Source organism: Meles meles, unplaced genomic scaffold, assembly GCF_922984935.1.
Source record: "Meles meles unplaced genomic scaffold, mMelMel3.1 paternal haplotype, whole genome shotgun sequence".
In the NCBI taxonomy this organism is placed as follows: Eukaryota; Metazoa; Chordata; class Mammalia; order Carnivora; family Mustelidae; genus Meles; species Meles meles.
The window spans coordinates 1,084,399-1,108,767 of record NW_025721582.1 but is presented as its reverse complement, the minus strand read 5'-3'; the positions used below and the strand labels follow the sequence as shown (position 1 = coordinate 1,108,767).

Genomic DNA, 24,369 nt, shown 5'->3' with positions numbered 1-24,369 from the left:
TGAGAAGTTTTTGGTGCAAAATGGTGGTTTATTAGAGCACGGGGACAGGACCTGTGTGCAGGAAGTGCTGCTTCACATCATTAGTTTTTGATGTAGTGTTACATAATTCATTGTTTGCATATAACACCCAGTACTCCATGCAATATGTGCCCTCCTTAATACCCATCACCAGGCTAATATTGCCACTCCTAAGCCCAATGAGGGTAATTACAAACATTTAAAATACAATTCAAAAGTATTTTCCTGCTTCTACCTGTGTCTCTGGAAGAGCTTTTCAATTGTTTGGCTATGCTGCCATCTACTGTATAGAAACTAAACTACAGAAAAAGGGAAAAAGTATCTTCTCTAATACTACAATGCCTTGACCTAGTCCAAAATCTGGAATTAAGACAGGTCTTTTATAAAAGAGTAATAATTATTCAAAAAAAAAGAAAATTAGGAATGAATATCTGTGCATTTTACTTTGGGTTCTGTAGAGCTTTGAAAAATGTAAAGATCGTTAACGGAAGAGAGAATATTCAAATACTTTACAATTAGTGTGCATTTCACAAAGTCTGCAAAATCTTTATAGTTTAAGGCTAGTGATTTTTGGTGGTGGACATCTTTTTAAGGAAGGCACAGAAATAAAAAGAATATCAGAGGTAGAGTATGAACTTTTCCTGGCTGCAGTAGTGTCATTTGGAAAAGACCAGGAATTAATGATGTAGTAGAGAGCTACATAATAGAGGACTTAGAATTTAGCATATGCAAAGTTTTTGAGTCACATAATGCAGTTATTACCGTAAATATGCTGTGTTAAGTTGAGAGACACTAGGAAACAGAGATTCCTATGACATTTTGTAAATTCTGAGAGATGTGCATAGCCAAGAATTATAGAGAGAATAAGGTTTTAGTTATGCGGTTTATTTTTTGTTGGCTGTAATACTAGACTTTATACTTAGGATCACTTGTTGTAGTGCTTACCAAAGAAAATTGGAAGGGAGTGTTCCATTCAGATATTAAACTTGATTTTATGGAAGCTGCAGTATTGAAAACAAGACAATTCATTCTAAACAAACTTTCACAAAATAAGAGTTCCCTTTTCTAACCCTCTTTTGTCTATTTTTTGTTTTGTGCTTTGTTTTTGTCTTTTCCTTTCAAAGGAATTAAAAAAGTACAGTTTCATGGAGAAATGGAACCAAACTTCAGATGATTTCATTTTGCTGGGGTTGTTTCCCTCCAATCAAACTGGCCTGCTTCTCTTGTTTCTTATCCTCTTCATATTCGTTCTTGCCTCAGTGGGTAACTCAACCATGATTCACCTCATACGATTAGATCCCCGGCTTCACACACCAATGTACTTTCTCCTCAGCCAGCTGTCCCTCATGGACCTAATGTATATCACCACCACTGTCCCAAAGATGTCATTCAACTTCCTGTCCGGCCAGAAACGTATCTTCTTCCTGGGATGTGGGGTGCAAAGCTTCTTCTTCCTGACCATGGCATGTTCTGAAGGTTTACTCTTGTCCTCCATGGCCTATGACCATTATGTGGCCATCTGCCATCCCCTCCATTATCCCATCTGTATGAGTAAAATTATGTGTGTGAAAATGATCATAGGATTTTGGATTTGGGGGTCTATCAACTCCTTGGCACACACTGTTTATGCCCTCCATATTCCTTACTGCCAGTCCAGGGCCATTGATCACTTCTTCTGTGATGTACCAGCCATGTTGCCTTTGGCCTGTATAGACACCTGGGTCTATGAGTACATGGTTTTTGTGAGTACAAGTCTGTTTCTCCTCTTTCTTTTCCTTGGCATTACTGCTTCCTATGGACGGGTTCTTTTTGCTGTTTACCACATGCGCTCAAAGGAAGGAAGAAGAAAGGCCTTCACCACTTGTTCAACACATTTAACTGTAGTGACATTTTACTATGCACCTTTTGTCTACACCTACCTTTGGCCCAGGAATTTTCGGTCACCAGCAGAAGATAAGATTCTGGCAGTCTTCTACACCATTCTCACCCCTATGCTCAATCCCCTTATCTACAGTCTGAGGAATAAGGAAGTCCTAGGGGCCATGATAAGAGAGTTTGGGATATTCTCTACCAAGAAAGAATAATCATGGCTGTCCTTTCTCTTATTTTCATTTTCAATGTTAATTAGAACACCCCAGAGCAGCACTACCTAATAGAAATATAATGTGAGCTACAAGTAATTTAAACATTTGTAGCAGCCACATTTGATAAGTGAAATTGGTTTAAGTAATATATTGATTTAATTTGAAACATTAAAATTAATACTGAAATTAACAATGATATTAATGATATATACTATATTATATGCTATGTTTGTGCATATTTCTACTTATATGGACATGATATGATTTTTATATTTAATCAACATAAAATTATTAATGAGATCTTTTATTTTGTTTTCAGTTTAAGTTTTCATAATCTTTTGTGTATTTTGTAATTAGAACACATTGCAATTTTGACTATATGCATCTTAAGTGCCTAATAGCCAGATGAGGCCAATGGTTGCTATGTTAGCACAAGCTTAGGCATCCAAAAAATGTTTAAAAGTATATATGGTAGGGGCGCCTGAGTGGTTCAGTGGATTAAGCCTCTGCCTTCAGTTCAGGTCATGATCTCAGGGTCCTGAGATTGAGTCCCGCATCAGGCTCTCTGTTTGGCAGGGAGCCTTCTTCCCCCTCTCTCTCTGCCTGCCTCTCTGCCTATTTGTGATCGTTCTCTCTCTCTGTCAAATAAATAAATAAAATCTTTAAAATATATATGGTATATAAAAATATATTTGTAATGTATAAAACATGGGTAGTAGGATGTGAAGTAACAAGCAAGACAAACATAAGAATGTGATGTTTATAAATTTGCTTACCTGATGTCTTCCTTCATCCTAATTATAATTGGCATCTTGAATTCATCTTATCCTAAATCCTTTAATAAAACTTCTTTGAGGAGGCCTATTTTTATATATAATTCTTAAAATTTTCAGTAAAAATACTGAAATTAAGTTATCTGTGTACACATATGAGAAAATTTGACAATTTGTGTACATTCAAATAAAAATGTATGTATTTAAATGAACTTAATAAGTTGTTAGTACTTAAAGAACTTATTTATTTAGAGTCATGGAAATAAAAAAATTAGGTAGTCACTGTATGAACCAGAAATTTAAGGTTTCTGCTACATTTAAAATATAAATATGACCTTGCTAATATGAATCTATATGCTAATATACATGAACTTATATTTCACAAGGTTTAATACACTTAAATTTCTTCAAGTCTGTCCCTAAAGGGGTTATGTAGGAGTATTAATTTTTGTAGAAAATGTTAGTTTTTAGGAGTCCATCCCCCACTTTTGATTCATAGTCCAACATCAATATCCCAATATCTCTCTTTGGCCTTTTCAAATTTCTTCTTAAATATTGTCATGACTTGAGTCTTTTCCAAATACAAAATCTATCCTTATACTTTATTACCCAAGTTATTTTCCTAAAACATAAGTATGATGCTATCATTGTACAATTTTGATTTCCCACTGGATACACAAAAATTGCAAATCTTATATTCATATGCAAGAGCTTCTTAATTGTATATCATGTCCTTCTTACCTGTTTCTACAACTCAATCCACAAAGTTAGTGCCATGGTCACTTCTGACTACAATAAAAGTAAAACAGATAATTATTTTACCAGCAAAATGGATTTATTTGGGAATAAAAGAATAATTGCAATTGTCACAGTAAAGCATAGACAAGTCTGAAGACCAAAGGAAAGACATGGTACTTAAGAGAAAATAGGAGGAAAATGTCAGGGGATTCTTTAGATCAGAGTCCTTTGGAGGAAAGTGAGCATGCAGGATTTTGATGGCTTCTCACAGATCGAGATGTGGCATATCCTTATACCCTGGGTTTCTTGCTGTGCAAGGGAAACCAGGAGTGGCTCTGAGGCAGGAGGGGTATGCCTGTGCCTCAAGGTCTAGTTTTTGGCTCTATGTTGTGATGATTTTTGGTGAGTACTCCAAGGACATTCCCTTCCTTCACACATAGAAAGAGGAAAAGGGGAAGTTGATCATTAGGAAGTCTAAGGGCCCAGGCTTTATTAGACTTTTATTTAAAGTTTCAGCAGTTAGATCATCCTGATTTTGGCAAATAATAGGGTCCAGTTTGTAACATTTTAGTAAAGCATATAGAAACTGGGATATAAAAATGAAGTTTGGAATCCAATTTTTGACAGTAATCAGCTAGCCTGAGAATGCCTCATAATTGGCACTTAGTTTGGGATTTGGGGAAGTTTAGGATGCTATCAAACCTATCTGAATCAAATATACTCCATTTCTGAAATCAGGTGCCCTTTAACCTTGAAACATTGAACGGTGGTTTCAGAAAACTGATTTCCCCCTTTGCTCCTATAGACTGTGTCCTTTTAAGTTTAAAAGTTGTAAAAGTGGATGCTGTCTTCCTATGACGAGAAGTGAGAAGGGAATCAGAGAAGCAAATCATCTGTGTATCCTAACAAAGTAGAGCCTGCAGAAAACTTTGTATCATCAAAATCCACCTTTACTGTTCATGAAAAGTGAGAATGACTCTATGTGTTGTACTTCTATTCCTACCAAATGGAAGTGAACAAATATTGGCCATTCTCATCAACTGGAATACTAAAAAATGCACTGCATAGGTTAATGGCAGTGAACAAATATTTTTAGTGAGAGTGGATGTCAGTAGTGTTTGGGAGTTAGGAACAAAATAGTGCTATGAGATAATAAAGTTGTTTATTGTTCTGAGGTTCTAATAAAGCTCCAGCCTCAATCACTGAGTTCTATCAGAGGTAAAATAAGTGTATTATATGGAATAGTGCAGGGAATAATAAGACATTGAGTCTTACAATCTTCTGTTATGGGCTTGATACCTTGAAGGGCTTCTTTATTTACAGGCTACAATTCTGTAGAAAGGTTTTGAGAAATCTGTGTGTATATTGATGGGAAGTGCACATGAATCCTCACAATATCAGTTGAAGACTTTTGCCCATAATGAAGTTGGTAGCCAATCCAAGAGGAACAAATGATCAATATTCCCTGACTCAGCTAAAGGCCATTAGAGACAAAGTGAGTAGTGATGATGAGTGGTCCTTTAATTCACCTGTTGGCTATTTTGATTACCATCAAATTCTAGAATTATGTTTTGACTCACAGAGAAAGATAACCCAGCATAATATTTTTAGAAGAAATCTTGGCCCAGTTGATGAATAGGAGAAGAGGAACTTAAAAAAGAAAGGAGGGTATCTCTAAAAAGGTCTAAACATAAAGGAATAAGTTTAGAAAAAAGAATCTTTTGAGGCTTATTAGAGACTCTAGTATCTAAAGCATTTTAATACTCTAAAGTAAAGGCTACTTTATAACACTGGGGTAGAGCCCTGAGCGTATCTCTAGTGTTAAGAGAAAAAGAGGATTCATCCCCAGTTTGTTTCTTCAAGCCAAGTAAGAAGGAGAATTGGGAAAATCCTCCACAGTTCTTGGAACCCCATCTTTGAAAATTGGAGGATATTGGAAAACCTGGAGAGAGGGCTAAATGCACCTGGGGCACATGGCATTGTAATTCTGTTTCCTGGCTCCTTTCAATAATAGAGACCCTGTGATTTTTTTTTTTAACTTTGCTTGAAGGCATCCATTTGCTGCACTTCGAAATTTAGAATTTTAGTGGTCTTTATTCCAGTTGAATTGCATAGGTTGTAAGTGAGCTGATATGTCAAATTAACTAAATCAGAAGTGAACAGTTTCCCATTCCATCCTGTTACTTTTAAGTGAAAGAAAACATCCTGGTTTAACCCATCAGTGAATAGTGGATTCAGCATTTAAGAGATCAGAGTTTTATTTAAAGACAAACTGGAGCTGGCTATAATAATCATGAATGGGCTTATTGGGCTCCTGGGTACAAACCAAAATCTTATTTTATTTGACAGTTTTGGGGAAAGTCCAAGGGATTGGTTGGTATAAATATTGGTTAGTGATGACACAAAATTGGCTATGTAACAAGGCAGGGAAATAGATACCCATTTGTAATTGTAGAGTTCTTTCAGGATTATCCTAGTTGCCAGTGTTTATCCGGTGTTGGGTCAGACTATCAATGAAAGTCATGTGAACTAATGGATATAAATCTGGGATACTAGGCTGATGGGTTTGAAAAACTATATTAGATTTATCAGCAAATTTATTAGGATCCTCAGTCACATTAGAAAAGTCTTTGGAGAGAGGTTTCAAGATGGCGGAGAAGTAGCAGGCTGAGACAACATCAGGTAGCAGGAGATCGGCTAGATGGTTTATCAAACCATTCTGAACACCTATAAATCCAACAGGAGATCGAAGAGAAGAGGAGCAGCAATTCTAGAAACAGAAAATCAACCACTTTCTGAAAATTTGGACCAGTGGAGAAGTGAACCCAAAGCGATGGGAAGATAGACCACAGGGGGAGGGGCTGGCTCCAAGCAAGCAGTGGAGCAAGGGAGCACAAAATCAGAACATTTAAAAGTCTACTTCACCGAGGTACATAGCTCCAGAGGCTAAACAGGGGTGAAGCCCACATGGGGGTAGCGTGGTCTCAGGCTCTGTGGTGTCACAGAAGGATCGGAGTGTGTGTATGAGTGTCACAGAGCCCACAGATATTAGAGCAGGGAAGCTGGCTACAGAGACAGAGCTGAGGAGTGAGTTCTCAACTTGGGGTTATCTTATCATGATCTGTGGCACAGGTCACTGTTCTGTGAGCGGGAACCCCACAAGACCCGGGGAGACTCCCATGGAAGAGCTCGGAGATCTGTAGGGTTTTGAGACTCCAGCTGAGGCTGTGTGCCAGAGACAGAGACATTTGGTCACAGGCTGCATGAGCTCACAGCACAGCCAGAGACCAGGGAGACAGGAGTGATTGAGCACTTTTCTCTGAGGATGCACTGAGGAGTGGGGCCCTGAACTCTTGGCTCCTCTGGGCCAGGGATTGGGAAGCTGCCATTTTCATTCTCATCCTCCCAAACTCTGCAGAAAGCAATCAGGGAACAAAACTCCAGAAAGCTAACCCGAGCAGATTACTTAGCCTGGTCCCTGGTAAGGGTGGTGCAATTCCACCTTGGGCAAAGACACTTGACAATCATTACAACAGGCCCCTCCCCAAGAAGATCAGAAAGAAATCCAGCCATGACCAAATCCACTTACCAAGGAGAACAGCGGAATTCCAGAGGAGGAGAAAGCAGAACATGGAATTCATGACTTTCTCTCCCATGAATCCTTAGTCTTGCAAAGTTAATTATTTTTTTAACTTTATTTTTTTTCTTCTGATAATTTATTTTTAACTTTTACCCTTTCCTCTTTTAACTTTTATTTATTTTTTATTTTTTAATTACTTTTAAGTGTACTAGAATTTGTTGTTCATGCACCACACCCAGTGCTCCATGCAATAAGTGCCCAACATATTACCCACAACCAGACTGGCCCAACTTCCCACCCCGTGCACCTTCAAAACCCTCAGATTGTTTTTCAGAGTCCACAGTCTCTCATGGTTCATCTCCCCATCCAATTACCCTCAACTCCCTTCCCATCTCCATTTCCCCACTTCTTCCATGTTATTTCTTTTAACGTTTCTTAACTAATTTATCTTAACAATACCTTTCAAAAAATATTTTTGAAACTTCATTATTATAGTCACATTTTATCCTTCATTGTATCTAACTTTATTTGTTGTATACACATAGGGTTTTTTTTTCTTCTAAAATAATTTGGGATACTACTTCTTGTAATAGATCAAAATGTAGCCTAAATCTAGCACAGGTCTTTGTTCTAGTCTTCGGCCTGAGCAAATTCTCTCCACTTTCTTTTTCCTTATTCTCCAAACCAACTTATCTAATCAACTTCTTTTTTAGAATTAAAAAAAAAATTAAAAAGAATTTTCTTCTTTATAGTCATATTCCATCCCTTCATCATGTTTACACTTATATATGTTTTTCATTCTTTAAAATTTTGGGAGGTAGTTTCTTCTAAGAGACCAAAATATTTCAAAAATTAAGTGGGTGAATCTGTACTATTCACCAATCTAATATATATGTATATGTGTGTGTATATATTGCATATAAGTGTATATATGTCTATATATATATATATATTACACTGGTGAATAGAACAGGTTCACATATATATACATATATATATACATATATATGTACATACATATATACGTAGATATAGAAGTTCAGAAAAATAATTAAAAAGAGAAAAAAACAAAGAAAAAATATAAAAAAGAATATATATGTGTGTGTGTGTGTGTGTGTGTGTGTGTGCATATATGTGTGTTTCTGTGTGTCTGTGTGTAACTTCATTTACTGCCTTCTTCCCCTAACTATTTGGGGTCTCCTCTGATTGGTTAGAGCACATTATACTGGTGTCTTTTCCACCCTTTTAGTATTTTATTTGCTCCTTCAAATATTCTTATCTGCATAAAATATATCATATATTCTTATCTTCATATATTCTTATCTGCATAAAATAACAAGGTGGAAAATCTCACCACACACACACACATACAAAGAAAAAGAAGAAGAGACAGTACTGAGGCCAGGGACCTAATCAATACAGACATTGGGAATATGTCAGATCTAGAGATCAGAATGATGATTCTCAAGGTTCTAGCCAAGCTCAAAAAAGGCATGGAAGATATTGAGAGAAGCCCTCTACAGAGAGATTAAAGACATTTCTGAAGAAATAAAAGAACTAAAATCTCACTAAGTTGAAATAAAACTGCTATTAATGTGGTGCAATTAAATATGGAGGCTCTTACTGCTAGGATGAATGAGGGAGAAGAAAGAATTAATGATATAGAAGACCAAATGACAGAATAAAGAAACTGAGCAAAAGAGAGAAAAACAAGTACTGGACCACGAGGGGAGAATTTGAGAGACAAGTGACACATAAGATGAAAAAACATTAAAATAATTGGGATTCCAGAAGAAGAAAGAGAGAGGGCAGCAGAAGGTATATTGGAGAGGATTATTGGAGAGAATTTCCCTAATATGGCAAAGGGAACAAGCATCAAAATCCAGGAGGTGCAGAGAACCACCCTCAAAATCAACAAGAATCGGTCCACAACTCATCACATAATAGGAAAATTTACAGGTGTTAGCGAGAAAAAGAAAATACTGAAAGCAGCCCAGAAAAAGAAGTCTGTAACATACAATGGTAAAAATATTAGATTGAGAACAGACTTATGCACAGATATCTGGCAGGCCAGAAAGTCTGGCATGATATATTCAGAGCAGTAATTGAGAAAATTATGCATCCAATAATACTATATCTAGCTAGGATATCACTGAAAATAGAAGAAGAGAGCAAAAGGTGCCAGGACAAACAAAAACTGAAAGAATTTGCAAGCACCAAACCAGCTCTACAGAAAATATTGAAAGGGGTGCTCTAAGCAAAGAGAGAGCCTAAATGTAGTAGATCAGAGAGGAACAGAGACAATATACAGTAACAGTCACCTTACAGGACATATAATGGCACTAAATTCACTAAACTATCTTTCAATAGTTACCCTGAATGTAAATGCGCTAAATGCCCCAATCAAAAGACAGGGGTATTAAAATGGATTAAAAAAGCAAAACCCGGGCGCCTGGGTGGCTCAGTGGATTAAGCCGCTGCCTTCGGCTCAGGTCATGATCTCGGGGTCCTGGGATCGAGTCCCGCATTGGGCTCTCTGCTCAGCGGGGAGCCTGCTTCCCTCTCTCTCTCTCTTTCTCTCTGCCTGCCTCTCTATCTACTTGTGATCTCTCTCTGTCAAATAAATAAATAAAATCTTTAAAAAAAAAAAAAAAAAAAAAAAGCAAAACCCATTAATATGCTACCTACAAGAGACTCTTTTTAGACCAAAAGACACCTCCAGATTTAAAGTGAGGGGGTGGAAACAATGTACCATCTAATGGACATCAGAAGAAAGCTGGGGTGGCAATCCTTATATCAGATCAATTCGATTTTAAGCCAAAGACTATAATAAGAGATGAGGAAGGACACTATATCCTACTCAAACGGTCTGTCCAACAAGAAGATCTAAAAATTGTAAGTATCTGCTCCTAAAATGGGAGGAGCTAACTAACTAAATGAACCATTTAATAACAAAATCAAAGAAACTGGTCGACAATAATACAATAATAGTAGGGGACTTTAACACTCCCCTCACTGAAATGGACAGATCATCCAAGCAAAAGATCAACAAGGAAATAAAGGTCTTAAATGACACACTGGACCAGATGGACATCACAAATATATACAGAACATTCCACCCAAAGCAACAGAATACACATTCTTCTCTAGTGCACAAGGAACATTCTCCAGAATAGATCACATCCTGGATCATAAATCAGATCTCAACTGGTACCAAAAGACTGGAATCATTCCCTGCATATTTTCAGACTACAATGCTCTGAAACTAGAACTCAATCACAAGAGGAAATTTGGAAAGGACCCAAATACATGGAGACTAAGCAGCATCCTTCTAAAGAATGAATGGGTCAACCAGGAAATTAAAGAAGAATTGAAAAAATTCATGGAAACAAATGATAATGAAGACACGACAGTTCAAAATCTGTGGGACACAGCAAAGGCAGTCCTGAGAGGAAAATATATAGACGTACAAGCCTTTCTCAAGAAACAAGAAAGGTCTCAAGTACACAACCTAACCCTACACCTAAAGGAGCTGGAGAAAGAATAGGAAAGAAAGCCTAAACCCAGCAGAAGATGAGAAATCATAAAGATCAGAGCAGAAATCAATGAAATAGAAACCAGAAAAACAATAGAAAAAAAATCAATGAAACTAGGAGCTCATTCTTTGAAAGAATTAATAAGAGCGATAAACCCCTGGCCAGAATTAACAAAAAGAAAAGAGAAAGGACCCAAATAAATAAAATCATGAATGAAAGAGGAGAGATCACAACCAACACCAAAGAAATACAAACAATAATAAGAACATACTATGAGCACCTCTACACCAGCAAATTTGACAATCTGGAAGAAACGGATGCATTCCTAAAGACATACAAACTACCACAACTGAACCAGGAAGAAATAGAAAACCTGAACAGGCCCATAACCAGTAAGGAGATTGAAACAGTCATCCAAAATCTCCAAATAAACAAAAGCTCAGGGCCAGACGGCTTCCCAGGGGAATTCTACCAAACACTTAAAGAAGAATTAATTCCCATTCTCCTGAAACTGTTCCAAAAAAAGAGAAACGGAAGGAAAACTTCCAAACTCATTTTATGAGACCAGCATCACCTTGATCCCAAAATCAGACAAGGATCCCATCAAAAAGAATTACAGACCAATAGCCTTGATGAACACAGATGCGGAAATTCTCAACCAAATACTAGCCAATAGGATCCAACAGTACATGAAAAGGATGAATCACCACGACCAAGTGGGATTTTTTTCCAGGGTTGCAAGTTTGGCTCAACATCCGCAAATCAATCAATGTGATACAACACATTAATAAAAGAAAGAACAAGAACCATATGATACTCTCAATAGATGCTGAAAAAGCATTTGACAAAGTACAGCATCCCTTCCTGATCAAAACTCTTCAAAGTGTAGGGATAGAGGGCATATACCTCCATATCATTAAAGCCATCTTTGAAAAACACACCGCAAATATCATTCTCAATGGAGAAAAACTGAGAGCTTTTCCACTAAGGCCAGGAACACACCAGGGATGTCCATTACCACCACTGCTATTCAACCTAGTACTGGAAGGCCTAGCCTCAGCAATCACACAGCAAAAAGAAATTAAAGGCATCTAAATCAGCAAATAAGAAGTCAAACTATCACTCATTGCAGATGATATGATACTGTATGTGGAAAATCCAAAGGACTCCACTCCAAAACTGCTAGAACTTGTAAGGAATTCAGTAAAGTGTCAGGATATAAAATCAATGCACAGAAATCAGTTGCATTTCTGTACACCAACAACAAGACAGAAGAAAGAGAAATTAAGGAGCCAATCCCATTTACAATTGCACCCAAAACCATAAGATACCTAGGAATAAACCTAACCAAAGAGGCAGAATCTATACTCAGAAAACTACAAAGTACTCATGAAAGAAATTGAGGAAGACAAAAAGAAATGGAAAAATGTTCCATGCTCCTGGATTGGAAGAATAAATATTGTGAAAATGTCTATGCTACCTAAAGCAATCTACACATTTAATGCAATCCCTATCAAAACCCTATCCATTTTTTCCCAAAGAAATGGAACAAATAATCCGCAAATTTATATGGAACCAGAAAAGACCTCTAATAGCCAAAGGAATAGTGAAAATGAAAGCCAGCGTTGGTGGCATCACAATTCCGGACTTCAAGCTCTATTACAAAGCTGTCATCATCAAGACAGCATGGTACTGGCATAAAAACAGACACATAGATCAATAGGACAGAATAGAGAGCCCATAAATAGACCCTCAACTCTATGGCCAACGAATCTTCGACAAAGCAGGAAAGAATGTCCAGTGGAAAAATGACAGCCTCTTCAACAAATGGTGCTGGGAAAATTGGACAGCCACATGCAGAAAAATGAAATTGGGCCACTTCCTTACACCACACATGAAAATGGACTCAAAATGGATGAGGGACCTCAATGTGAGAAAGGAATCCATCAAAATCCTTGAGGAGAACACAGGCAGCAACCTCTTTGACCTCTGCTCCAGCAATTTCTTCCTAGGAACATCACCCAAGCCAAGGGAAGCAAGGGCAAAAATGAATTATTGGGACTTCATCAAGATCAAAAGCTTTTGCACAACAAAGTAAATAGTCAACAAATCCAAAAGACAGCTGACAGAATGGGAGAAGATATTTGCAAATCACATATCAGATAAAGGGCTAGTATCCAAAATCTATAAAGAGCTTAGCAAACTCAACACCCAATCCATTCAAGAAATGGGCAGAGGACATGAACAGACATTTCTGCAAAGACGACATCCAGATGGCAAACAGACACATGAAAAAGTGCTCCACATCACTCGACATCAGGGAAATACAGATCAAAACCACAATGAGATATCACCTCACACCAGTCAGAATGGCTAAAATTAACAAGTCAGGAAATGACAGATGCTGGCAAGGATGCGGAGAAAGGGGAACCCTCCTCCACTGTTTTTAGGGAATGCAAGCTGGTGCAACCACTCTGGAAAACAGCATGGAGGTTCCCCAAAAAGTTGAAAATAGAGCTACCCTATGACCCAGTAATGGCACTACTGGGTATTTACCCTAAAGATACAAAAGTAGTGATCCGAAGGGGCACGTGCACCCGAATGTTTATAGCGGCAATGTCCACAATAGCCAAACTATGGAAAGAACCTAGATGTCCATCCACATATGAATGGATAAAGAAGAAGTGGTATATATGTACAATGGAATACTATGCAGCCATCAAAAGAAATGAAATCTTGCCATTTCCGACGACGTGGATGGAACTTGAGGGTATTTTGCTTAGCGAAATAAGTCAATCGGAGAAAGACAACTCTCATATGATCTCCCTGATATTAGGAAGTGGAGATGAAACGTGGGGGGTTTAAGAGTAGGAAAAGAATGAATGAAACAAATGGGCTTGGGAGGGAGACTAACCATAAGAAACTCTTAATCTCACAAAACAAACTGAGGGTAGCGGGGGGGGGGGTTCAGGAAAGGTTGGTGGGATTATGGATATTGGGGAGGGTATGTGCTATCATGAGTGCTGTGAAGTGTGTAAACCTGGTGATTCTCAGACCTGTACCCCTGGGGCTAATAATATATTATATGTTAATTTAAAAAAAGAAAAGAGAAAAAGAAAAAAAGGAAATAAATTAAATGATTTTGACCATTGATTTTAATTCAACTTGCAACATATAGTAAATTAGAGGTTTAGCATTTGTATCCTCAGGAGATCTGACAGGGTCAGGTTTTAATAGTTATGTGAGAGAAGAAAGGTAGGAGAGATTTGGGGAAATTTAGTGAAAAAGTACAGGGTATAAAGAATGTGTAGCTGGCAGAGGAGGGCAAAAAGAAGACAATGCTTCATGCTGAAAGCTTGTATAGTTCATACTGCATGCCCAGAGACAAAGGGGGGGGGGCACCTGAGTTGGGACCTGAGACAGAGAGAATGCAGGAGGGGGGAAGAGCCCTCAAATTTTTTTTTGTCTTCCTACAGTTGTTTGCAAGTTAATTTAGAAATGGTGTTTTGTAATGTGGTGATTTTAGAATCCTGAAAACATTTGCAAGCCTGAAGATACAGACTAAAACAGGCATCTCATTCAGTTAAATAATGAAAATAAAACAAAAACAAAACAAAACCTGGCATCATGGCTTTCTAATTTAGTTTTGAGAAAAACAAGTTTGGGAAAATGAAAAGATTCCCATAAGAGGAGGAGGACACGATGGCAGAGAAGTAGGACGTCCTGTTTCAACAAGTCCCCTAAAGTGAGCCGATTGTCTACCAGAACACTCCGTACACCTAGGAAATCAGCCTGAGATGTAGGATTATACACATCTGGTTCTCTACAGAGGCAGAAGACACCAGTGGACAGGTAAAGTGGAGTGGGAATGCTTGGACTGATATTGGAAGATAAACAGAAAGGGGAGGGAACCAACAAAATGGGGAGCGAGCCTCCAGAAGTGACCCATTGGAGAATAATACCCTAATATGAGAGTGCCTTGTGATTGGGGACCAGCATTAACTTGGAGTCTGGTTAAAAGCACTCAAAAAGAGCAAGAGATCTTAATGGGCAACTAGTGGAGTCAGGTGGTCAGAGGCAGAGGCTTAAACCCACAGACCCAGGACAGCCACTGCCAGCGACCAACCCTGCCAGAGAGAGTGCATGGAAGCCTCCAGGCCATGGTCTCTGAGCAGCTGACACACATGAGAGAGTCTGGGTGGATGCCCGCCTGTGCTCTCTTGAACCACAGCTTTTAACACTCTATATGCACACTGACGAGACCTGAGCCGCACTCCACACCCTCTCCTGAGAGGGGTCCATGAGGGTGCTAGCCAGTAGGCACTAGAACCGGCTTAGAGTCTGAACACTCACAGCCTGGGTGGGCATGAAAATCTCAGCACATTGTCTCTGGGATCTTTCTGGTGGTCTGGACCTGCCCAGACAGCAACCCAGCATTGGCAGTCAGTAGAAGCAAGCTCCCTGGACCATTATTGTGATTTTAGTAGCACCAGAGTGCAGAGACAATCCTGAGCTCCTGCAACCCCTGATAAGTTGGGTGGGGATGTGCTCTGCCTGTGGGAGGTGACAGAGGGGGAATCTGTGTGCTCTGGAAAACCCAGAAGGGAACAGACTGAGGCTTCTCTCTGAGAAGGAGGTCTGGATGCTTCTTTTGGAGAAGAGGTTTCTCCAAACCTCTGAAAAACCTATAAAAGCCACTGGGGGGGCGGGTGGGAACACTCCAGAGAACAAAAGCCTGAAAAACTGGTTTCCTCAGAGTCCAGCCCCATTATAGGAAGCAGGATGACTCAACTCTAGCAAGATTGCCTGAAAAACAATGCAGCAGGGCCCTCCCCCAGAAAGCCAGCCCCCCAAAAAATAATAATAAAAAAGCAAGAGGACAACCACCACAGGGTCCCCATAAAACTGTAAAAGCCCAATATCAGAGGAAAAGAAGATATTAACCTCCAAGTACTGCCCTAAAACCTGTATACTTCATAGATACAACTTTTATTTTTAATTCATTCCCATTATTCTAATTCTTTAAAAATTTTCAACCTATTTACCATCACAACGAGAGGTTCCATACAACAAATTTCATAATAACCTTATCATTTGAACTTTTTTGATACATATACCTGTGTTTTACTTTTGCATTTCTATTTTTTTAATATTCATATAGAGATAAGCTTCAAGGTAATCCTCTTTCTCCTCTTTCCCCAATCAATACTATCACCTATCCCTATATATAGATCAGTTTTAATCCCCCTTTATCTTGGGAAAGTTGAGTCCTTTAACTAAGATATCAAGACACACCCATGAATAATCAAAATAACATTCCATGCCCACCCTAAGGATTTATAACCACCCTCCCACATTTTTTTTCTTCTGTCAGTGTTTCTGCATTTATTTTTTCTGGTAGTATGTAAGTCTTATACTTGGGATTCATTTCTGCTCAGTTCTGGTTTGTTTTTTTTTTTTTCTCTTTGTCATTTACTTTTGTCAGTCTTTTTGTTTTCCTTTTGTGTTTGTATATTTTATAAATCTTACATTTAGGGCTCATTCTCTCTCTCTCTCTCTCTCTCTCTCTCTCTTTTTTTCTTTGTCTTTTTCTCCTTTCTCTCTCTTTTTCCTTTTCTCTTTCTTCTTTCTTTTAGGTGAGGACTCCCAATTGCTCAAAAGTGTTCCAGGGTGCACATTGTTGCCACTTGCTGTCAGCGAATGGGAGAAGAATGAGGCACAAACAAGTCAGCTGCAAGAGAAAGGGAGGAGTGGACAACAGTAGAAAGGACTGTTGCCCCAAACAACTCCTCAGTCCCGCTTTTATTAGATAGAAACAGTAACCAAGAGAAGAGCTAAAGAAGGCCAATCATTAGTCATATTCCTTGTAGATAAACAAGAAGGAAGGCAAAATATGTCTGAACAAGCAGTATAAAGTTTATAGTTGAACAAGCACATTCAAAGGACTTATCTGATTAGCCACAGGTGCTCTCTGGGAGGAAAGAAGAGATAACGGAAAAATGAAGCAGGTGGCATTCCACCCTGGGCAGGCCAGGATTTCCCAGCTGCTCAGCTTTCATGGTCAAATACTCTTCGATTCTTCTCCTATCCCCCTACCCCCCCATGTTGCTTCTCCATGATAAATGAAACAAGATGGGATTGGGAGGGAGACAAACCATAAATGACTCTTAATCTCACAAAACAAACTGGGGGTTGCTGGGGGGAGGTGGGATTGGGAGAGGGGGAGCGGGCTATGGACATTGGGGAGGGGAGGCGAACCATAAGAGACTATGGGCTCTGAAAAACAACCTGAGGGTTTTGAAGGGTCAGGGGTGGGAGGTTGGGGGAACAGGTGGTGGGTAATGGGGAGGGCATGTTTTGCATGGAGCACTGGGTGTTGTGCAAAAAGAATGAATACTGTTACGCTGAAAAAATAAATAAAATGGAAAAAAAAATACTCTTCGATTAAGCAGGAAAAAATATACAGTGGATAAAAGACAGTCTCTTCAATAAGTGGTGCTGGGAAAATGGGACAGCTATGTGTCAAAGAATGAAACATGAGCATTCTTTACACCACACACAAAGATAAACTCAAAATGGATAAAATACCTCCATGTGAGGCAGGAATACATCAGAATACTATAGGAGAACATAGGCAGTAACCTCCTTGACATCGGCCATAACAACTTCTTTCCAGATATGTCTCCAAAGGCAAAGGAAACAAAAGCAAATATGAACTTTTGGGAATTCATCAAGATCAAAAGCTTCTGCACAGCAAAAGAAACAGTCAACAAACCAAAGAAGGCAACCCACAGAATGGGAGAAGATATTCACAAATGACCCCACAAAGGGCTGATATCCAAGACCTATAATGAACTCCTTAACCTCAACACACAAAAAACAGATAATCATGAAAAAAAAAAATGGGCAGAAGACATGGACAGACACTACTCCAAAGAAGACATATAAATGGTTAATAGAGGGTCCCTGGGTGGCTCAGTGGGTTAAGCCTCTGGCTTCCGCTCAGGTCATGATCTCAGGGTCCTGGGATCAAGCCCCGCATCGGGCTCTCTGCTCCACAGGGAGCCTGCATCTCCGTCTCTCTCTCTCTGCCTGCCTCTCTGCCTACTTGTGATCTCTGTCAAATAAATGAGTAAAATCTTTAAAAAATGGCTAACAGATACATGAAAAAATGTTCACCATAACTAGCCATCAGGGAGATTCAAAGCAAAACCACATTGAGATACCACTTTACACCAGTTAGAATGGCCAAAATTAACAAGACAGTAAACAACATGAGTTGGAGAGGATGTGGAGAAAGGGGAAACCTCTTCCACTGTTGGTGGGAATGCAAGTTGGTGCAGCCACTTTGGAAACAGCATGGAGATTCCTTAAGAGATTAACAATAGAGCTTCCCTATGACCCTGCAATTTAACTACGGGGTATTTACCTGAAAGATACAAATGTAGTGTAAAGAAGGGCCGTGTGTACCCTAATGTTCATAGCCGCAATTCCCACAGTCATCAAACTGGAAAGAACAAAGGTGCCCTTTAATGGAGGAATGGATAAATAAGATATGGTCCATATATATTATGGGGTATTATACATCCATCAATAAGTCTTCTTTATTTTTTTAACTGTTCCGTTTGTTTTGTTGACAGTTTTCTTTGTAGTAGCATTTAATCTTGATGAAGTCCCCAAAGTCCATTTTTGCTTTTATTTCCTTTGCCTTTGGAGACATATCTGGAAAGAAGTTGTTGGGGCTGATGTCAAAGAGATAACTTCTTATGTCTCCTCTAGGATTCTGATGGATTCCTGCCTCACATTGAGGTCTTTTACCGTTTTGAGTTTATCTACGTGTATGGTGTAAGAGAAGGGTCAAATTTCAGTCTTCTATGTGTAGCTGTCCACTTTTCCCAGCACCATTTATTGAAGAGATTGTCTTTTATCTACTGTATGTTTTTCCTTTTTTGTCAAAGATTATTTGACCATATAGTTGAGGGTCCATATCTGGGCTCTCTACTCTGTTCCACTGGTCTATGTGCCTGTTTTTGGCCAGTACCATGTAGTCTTGATGATCACAGCTTTGTAGTAAAGCTTAAAATCAGGCAATGTGAAACCCCCAGTTTTGTTTTTCTTTACCCACATTTCTTTAGCAATTCGGGGTCTATTCTGATTCCATACAAATTTTAGGATTGTTTGCTCCAGCACTTAGAAAAATTCCAGTAGAATTTAGATCAGGGATGCATTGAAAGTACAGCATGATCTGGGCATTATAGACATTTTAACAATGTTTATTCTTCCAATGCATGACATGGAATGGTCTTCCTTCTTCCTCTCTCTTCCTCAAGGTCTTTCACGAGTGTTCTGTAGTTCCTCAAGTACAGATCCTTTACCCCTTTGGTTATGTATATTCCCAGGTATATTAGGTTTCTTGGCGCTATACTAAATGAAATCCATTCTATAATTTCCCTTTATATATTTTCATTTTTAGTGTAAGGGAAAGTAACTGATTTCTGTACATTGATTTTTTATTCTTCCACATTACTGGATTGATGTATCAGTTTTAGTAGTTTGGGGGTGGAGTCTTTTGGGTTTTCCATATAAAGTATCATGTTATCTGCAAAGAGAGAGAGTTTGACTTATTCATTGCCAATTTTAATACCTTTTATTTCTTTTTGTTTTCTTATTGCTGTTGTTAGGACTTCTAGTACTATGTTGAACAAGAGTGGCGAGGGTGGGCATCCTTGTCATGTTGCTGATCTCAAAGGGAGGCTGTCAGCTTTTCCCCATTGGAGATGATATTCCCTGATTGTTTTTCATAGATAGATTTTATGAAGTTGAGTAATATTCTCTCTATCCCTAGACTTTGAATTTTTAAAATCAGGAACAGATGCTATATCTTGTCAAATACATCTGCATCATTTATGCATTGGTTTAGAGGACCATGTGATTCTTCTCTCTTCTCTTATTGACTTCTTCTATAACATTCATTGATCTGCAAATGTTGAACTACCCTTGCATTTCATGGATAATCTATAGAAACAAGGACTTCACAGACAACATGATGTCAATAAAAACTTATGTTTCAATACTCACTCTCAACTTTAATGGTCTAAATGCTCTCATAAGAAGGCACAGGGTTGCATATTGGATAAAATGCTTGGACCAATCTTATGCTGTCTACAAGAGACTACTTGGTACCTAAAGATACATCCAGACTAAAAGTGAAGGAGTGGAGTAGCATCTTTCATGCCAAAAAGCTTCAAAAACAACCTGGGTAGCAATTCTCATATGAGATCAATCAGATTTTATTTTTATTTTCAAGACTTTATTTACTTGATGGAGAGACAGAACACAAGTAGGCAGAGAGGCAGAGAGAGAGGGGGAAGCAGGCTCCCCACTGAGCAGAGAGCTCCATGTGGGATTCGATCCCAGGACCCTGGGATTATGATCTGAGCCAGAGGCAGAGGCTTTAACCCACTGAGCCATCTAGGTGGCCCGAGATCAATGAGATTTTAAACTAAAGACTGTTTTCTGAGATACAGAAGTACACTACATCATTCTTAAATGGCCTATCCTCCGAGAAGATTTAACAGTTGTAAATATTTATGCCCGCAATATGGGAGCAACCAACTACATAAGACAACTGTTAAGATAAAGAGTCATATTGATATGAATACACAAATAGTAGGGGATCTTAACATGCCACTCTCAGTAATAGACAGATCATCTAAGCATAAAATCAGTAAAGAAACAAGAGCTTTGAATGACACATTGGACCAGATGGACCTCATTGGTATATACAGAATATTCCACCCTAAAAAAACAGAATACTCATTCTTCTCAAGTGCAAATGGAACCTTCTCTAGAATAGACCACATACTGGGTCAAAATCATGTTTTAACTGATACCAAAATATTGAGGTTATTCCCTGCATATTCTCAGACCACAATGCTTTGAAACTGGAACTCAAATACAAGAAAAAGTTTGGAAGGAATTCAAACACTTGGAAGCTAAAGACCATCCTTGCTCAAGAATGTTTGGATCAAACAGGAAATCAAAGAAGAACTTAAACAATTCATGGAAACCAATGAGAATGAAGCACATTGGTCCAAAACCTATGGAATACAGCAAAGGTGGTCCTGAGGGAGAAATATATAGCAACCCAAGCTTCACTCAAAAAAAAAAAAAAAAAAAAAAAAAAAAAAAAAGAAAAGAAATCCTGAATACATATTTAAGGTGTAAAGCTCTCTTTACACCTTCAAGAACTGGATAATCAACAACAAATTAAGCCAAACCCATGCACAAGAAGGGAAATAATTAAGGTGAGAGCAGAGATCAATGAGTTAGAAACTAGAGATATAGTAGAACACATAAATGAAACTATAAGCTGTTTTATTGAAAGAATCAACATGATTGGTCAACCATTGGCCAAACTAATCCAAAAGAAGAGAGAAGCCCCAAAGAAATAAAATTATAAATGAAAAGGGAGAGATCATGACTAACACCAAGGTAATAGAAACAGTCATCCAAAATTATTATCAAAAGATCTATGCCAGTAAGTTAAGCAACCTAGAAGAACTGCTTGCATTCCTAGAAACCTATAAATTTCCAAGACTGATACAGGAAGAAATTAGCAACCTGAATAGACCAATATGTAATAATGAGATTGAAGCAGTGACCAAAAACCTCCCAAAAAAGAAGTGCCCAGGACATGACAGATTCCCTAGGGTATCCTAGCAAACATTCAAAGAAGAAATAATACTTACTCTTCTGCAGCTGTTTCAAAAAATAGAAACAGAAGGAAACTCCCATACTCTTTCTCTGAAACCAGCATTACCTTGCTCCCCAATACAGGCAAAGACCTCAGCAAAAAGGAGAATTTCATACCAATATCCGTAATGAATATGGTTGTCAATATTCTCAACAAGATCCTAGCTAACAAGATCCAATGGTACATTAAAAGGTTTATCCACCATGACGAGGTGGGATTTATCCATGGGATGCAAGAGTGGTTTAACGTTTGGAAATCAATCAGAGTGATAGAACAAATCAAAAAGAGAAGAGAGAAGAACCTCATTGTCCTCTCAATTGATGCAGAAAAAGCATTTGATAAGATAGAGCATCCATACCTTATTAAAATTCTTTAAAGTAAAATTCTTTAATTATAGAGATAGAAGGAATATTCCTCAAATTCATAAAATCTATGAAAAACCCACAATGAATATCATTCTCAATGAGGTAAAGTTGACACATTTCCTTTGGGATCACTAACATGACAAGGATACCCATACTTCCCAATGTTGTTAGATATAGTACTAGAAGTGTTAGCAACAGCAATCAAACAAAGAGAAATGAAATTTATTCAAATTGGCAAAGGAGAAACAAAACTCACTTTCTTCACAGATGGCATCATACTTTACATGGAAAGCCCAAAACACTCCACCCCAAACTACTAGAACGCATACAGCAATTCAGTAATGTGGAAGGATTAAAAACAATGTACAGAAAAAAGTTACTTTCTTTTTTTTTGTGGTTTGTTTTCTTTTTCATTTTTTTAATTTATTTATTTTTTTCAGCATAATAGTATTCATTGTTTTTGCACAACACCCAGTGCTCCATGCAAAACGTGCCCTCCCTATTACCCACCACCTGTTCCCCCAACCTCCCACCCCTGACCCTTCAAAACCCTCAGGTTGTTTTTCAGAGTCCATAGTCTCTTATGGTTCGCCTCCCCTTCCAATTTTTTTTTTTTGTTTTAAACATATAATGTATTTTTATCCCCAGGGGTACAGGTCTGTGAATCACCAGGTTTATACACTTCACAGCACTCACGATAGCACATGCATTCCCCAATGTCCATAACCCCCTCCCCCTCTCCCAAACCCACCTCCCCCCCGCAACCTCCAGGTTGTTTGGGGAGATTAAGAGTCATTTATGGTTTGTCTCCCTCCCAATCCCATCTTGTTTCATTTATTCTTCTCCAATCCCCCTAACCCCCATGTTGCTTCTCCATGTCCTCATATCAAGAAGATCATATGATAGTTGTCTTTCTCTGATTGATTTATTTCACTAAGCATGATACCCTCTAGTTCCATCCACGTCATCACAAATGGCAAGATTTCATTTCTTTTGATGGCTGCATAGTATTCCATTGTGTATATATACAACCTCTTCTTTATCCATTCATCTGTTGATGGACATTTAGGTTCTTTCCATAGTTTGACAATTGTAGACATTGCTGCTATAAACATTCACGTACACGTGCCACTTCGGATCACTATGTTTGTATCTTTAGGGTAAATACCTAGTAGTGCAATTGCTGGGTCATAGGGTAGTTCTATTTTCAACTTTTTGCGGAACCTCTATGCTGTTTTCCAGAGTGGTTGCACCAGCTTGCATTCCCACCAACAGTGTAGGAGGGTTCCCCTTTCTCCACATCCTCTCCAGCATCTGTCATTTACTGACTTGTTAATTTTGGCCATTCTGACTGGTGTGAGGTGATAGCTCATGGTGGTTTTGATTTGTATTTCCCTGATGCCGAGTGACGTGGAGCACTTTTTCATGTGTCTGTTGGCCTTCTGGATGTCTTCTTTGCAGAAATGTCTGTTCATGTCCTCTGCCCATTTCTTGATTGGATTGTTTGTTCTTTGGGTGTTGAGTTTGCTAAGTTCCTTATACATTTTGGATACTAGCCCTTTATCTGAAGTGTCCTTTGCAAATATCTTCTCCCATTCTGTCAGCTGTCTTTTGGTTTTGTTAACTGTTTCCTTTGCTGTGCAAAAGCTTTTGATATTGATGAAATCCCAATAGTTCATTTTAGCCCTTGCTTCCCTTGCCTTTGCCGTTGTTCCTAGGAAGATGTTGCTGTGGCTGAGGTCGAAGAGGTTGCTACCTGCGTTCTTCTCAAGGATTTGGATGGATTCCTTTCTCACATTGAGGTCCTTCATCCATTTGGAGTCTATTTTCGTGTGTGGTGTAAGGAAGTGGTCCAATTTGATTTTTCTGCATGTGGCTGTCCAATTGTCCCAGCACCATTTATTGAAGAGGCTGTCTTTTTTCCATTGGACATTCTTTCCTGCTTTGTCTAAGATGAGTTGACCATAGAGTTGAGGGTCTATTTCTGGGCTCTCTATTCTGTTCCACTGATCTATGTGTCTGTTTTTGTGCCAGTACCATGCTGCCTTGATGATGACAGCTTTGTAATAGAGCTTGAAGTCCAGAATTGCCATGCCACCAACTTTGGCTTTGTTTTTCAATATTCCTTTGGCTATTCGAGGTCTTTTCTGGTTCCATATAAATTTTAGGATGATTTGTTCCATTTCTTTGAAAAAAAAAAGTTTGGATTTTGATAGGGATTGCATTAAATGTGTAGATTGCTTTAGGTAGCATAGACATTTTCACAATATTTATTCTTTCAATCCAGGAGCATGGAACATTTTTCCATTTCTTTGTGTCTTCCTCAATTTCTTTCATGATTACTTTATAATTTTCTTCATATAGAATCTTAGCCTCTTTGGTTAGGTTTATTCCTAGGTATCTTTCAGTTTTGGGTGCAATTGTAAATGGGATTGACTCCTTAATTTCTCTTTATTCTGTCTTCTTGTTGGTGTACAGAAATGCAACTGATTTCTGTGCATTGATTTTATATCCTGACA

At 38.4% G+C, this 24,369-nt stretch overlaps 1 protein-coding gene across 1 annotated transcript; it reads left to right on the top strand.

Moving 5' to 3' along the window:
- The first annotated feature begins 1,163 nt into the window (after positions 1-1,163).
- On the top strand, positions 1,164-2,102 carry LOC123936508 (olfactory receptor 2L13-like). The gene has a single exon (XM_045996996.1). It carries the CDS (start codon positions 1,164-1,166, stop codon positions 2,100-2,102), a length of 939 nt encoding a protein of 312 aa, XP_045852952.1.
- Positions 2,103-24,369: the final 22,267 nt, after the last annotated feature.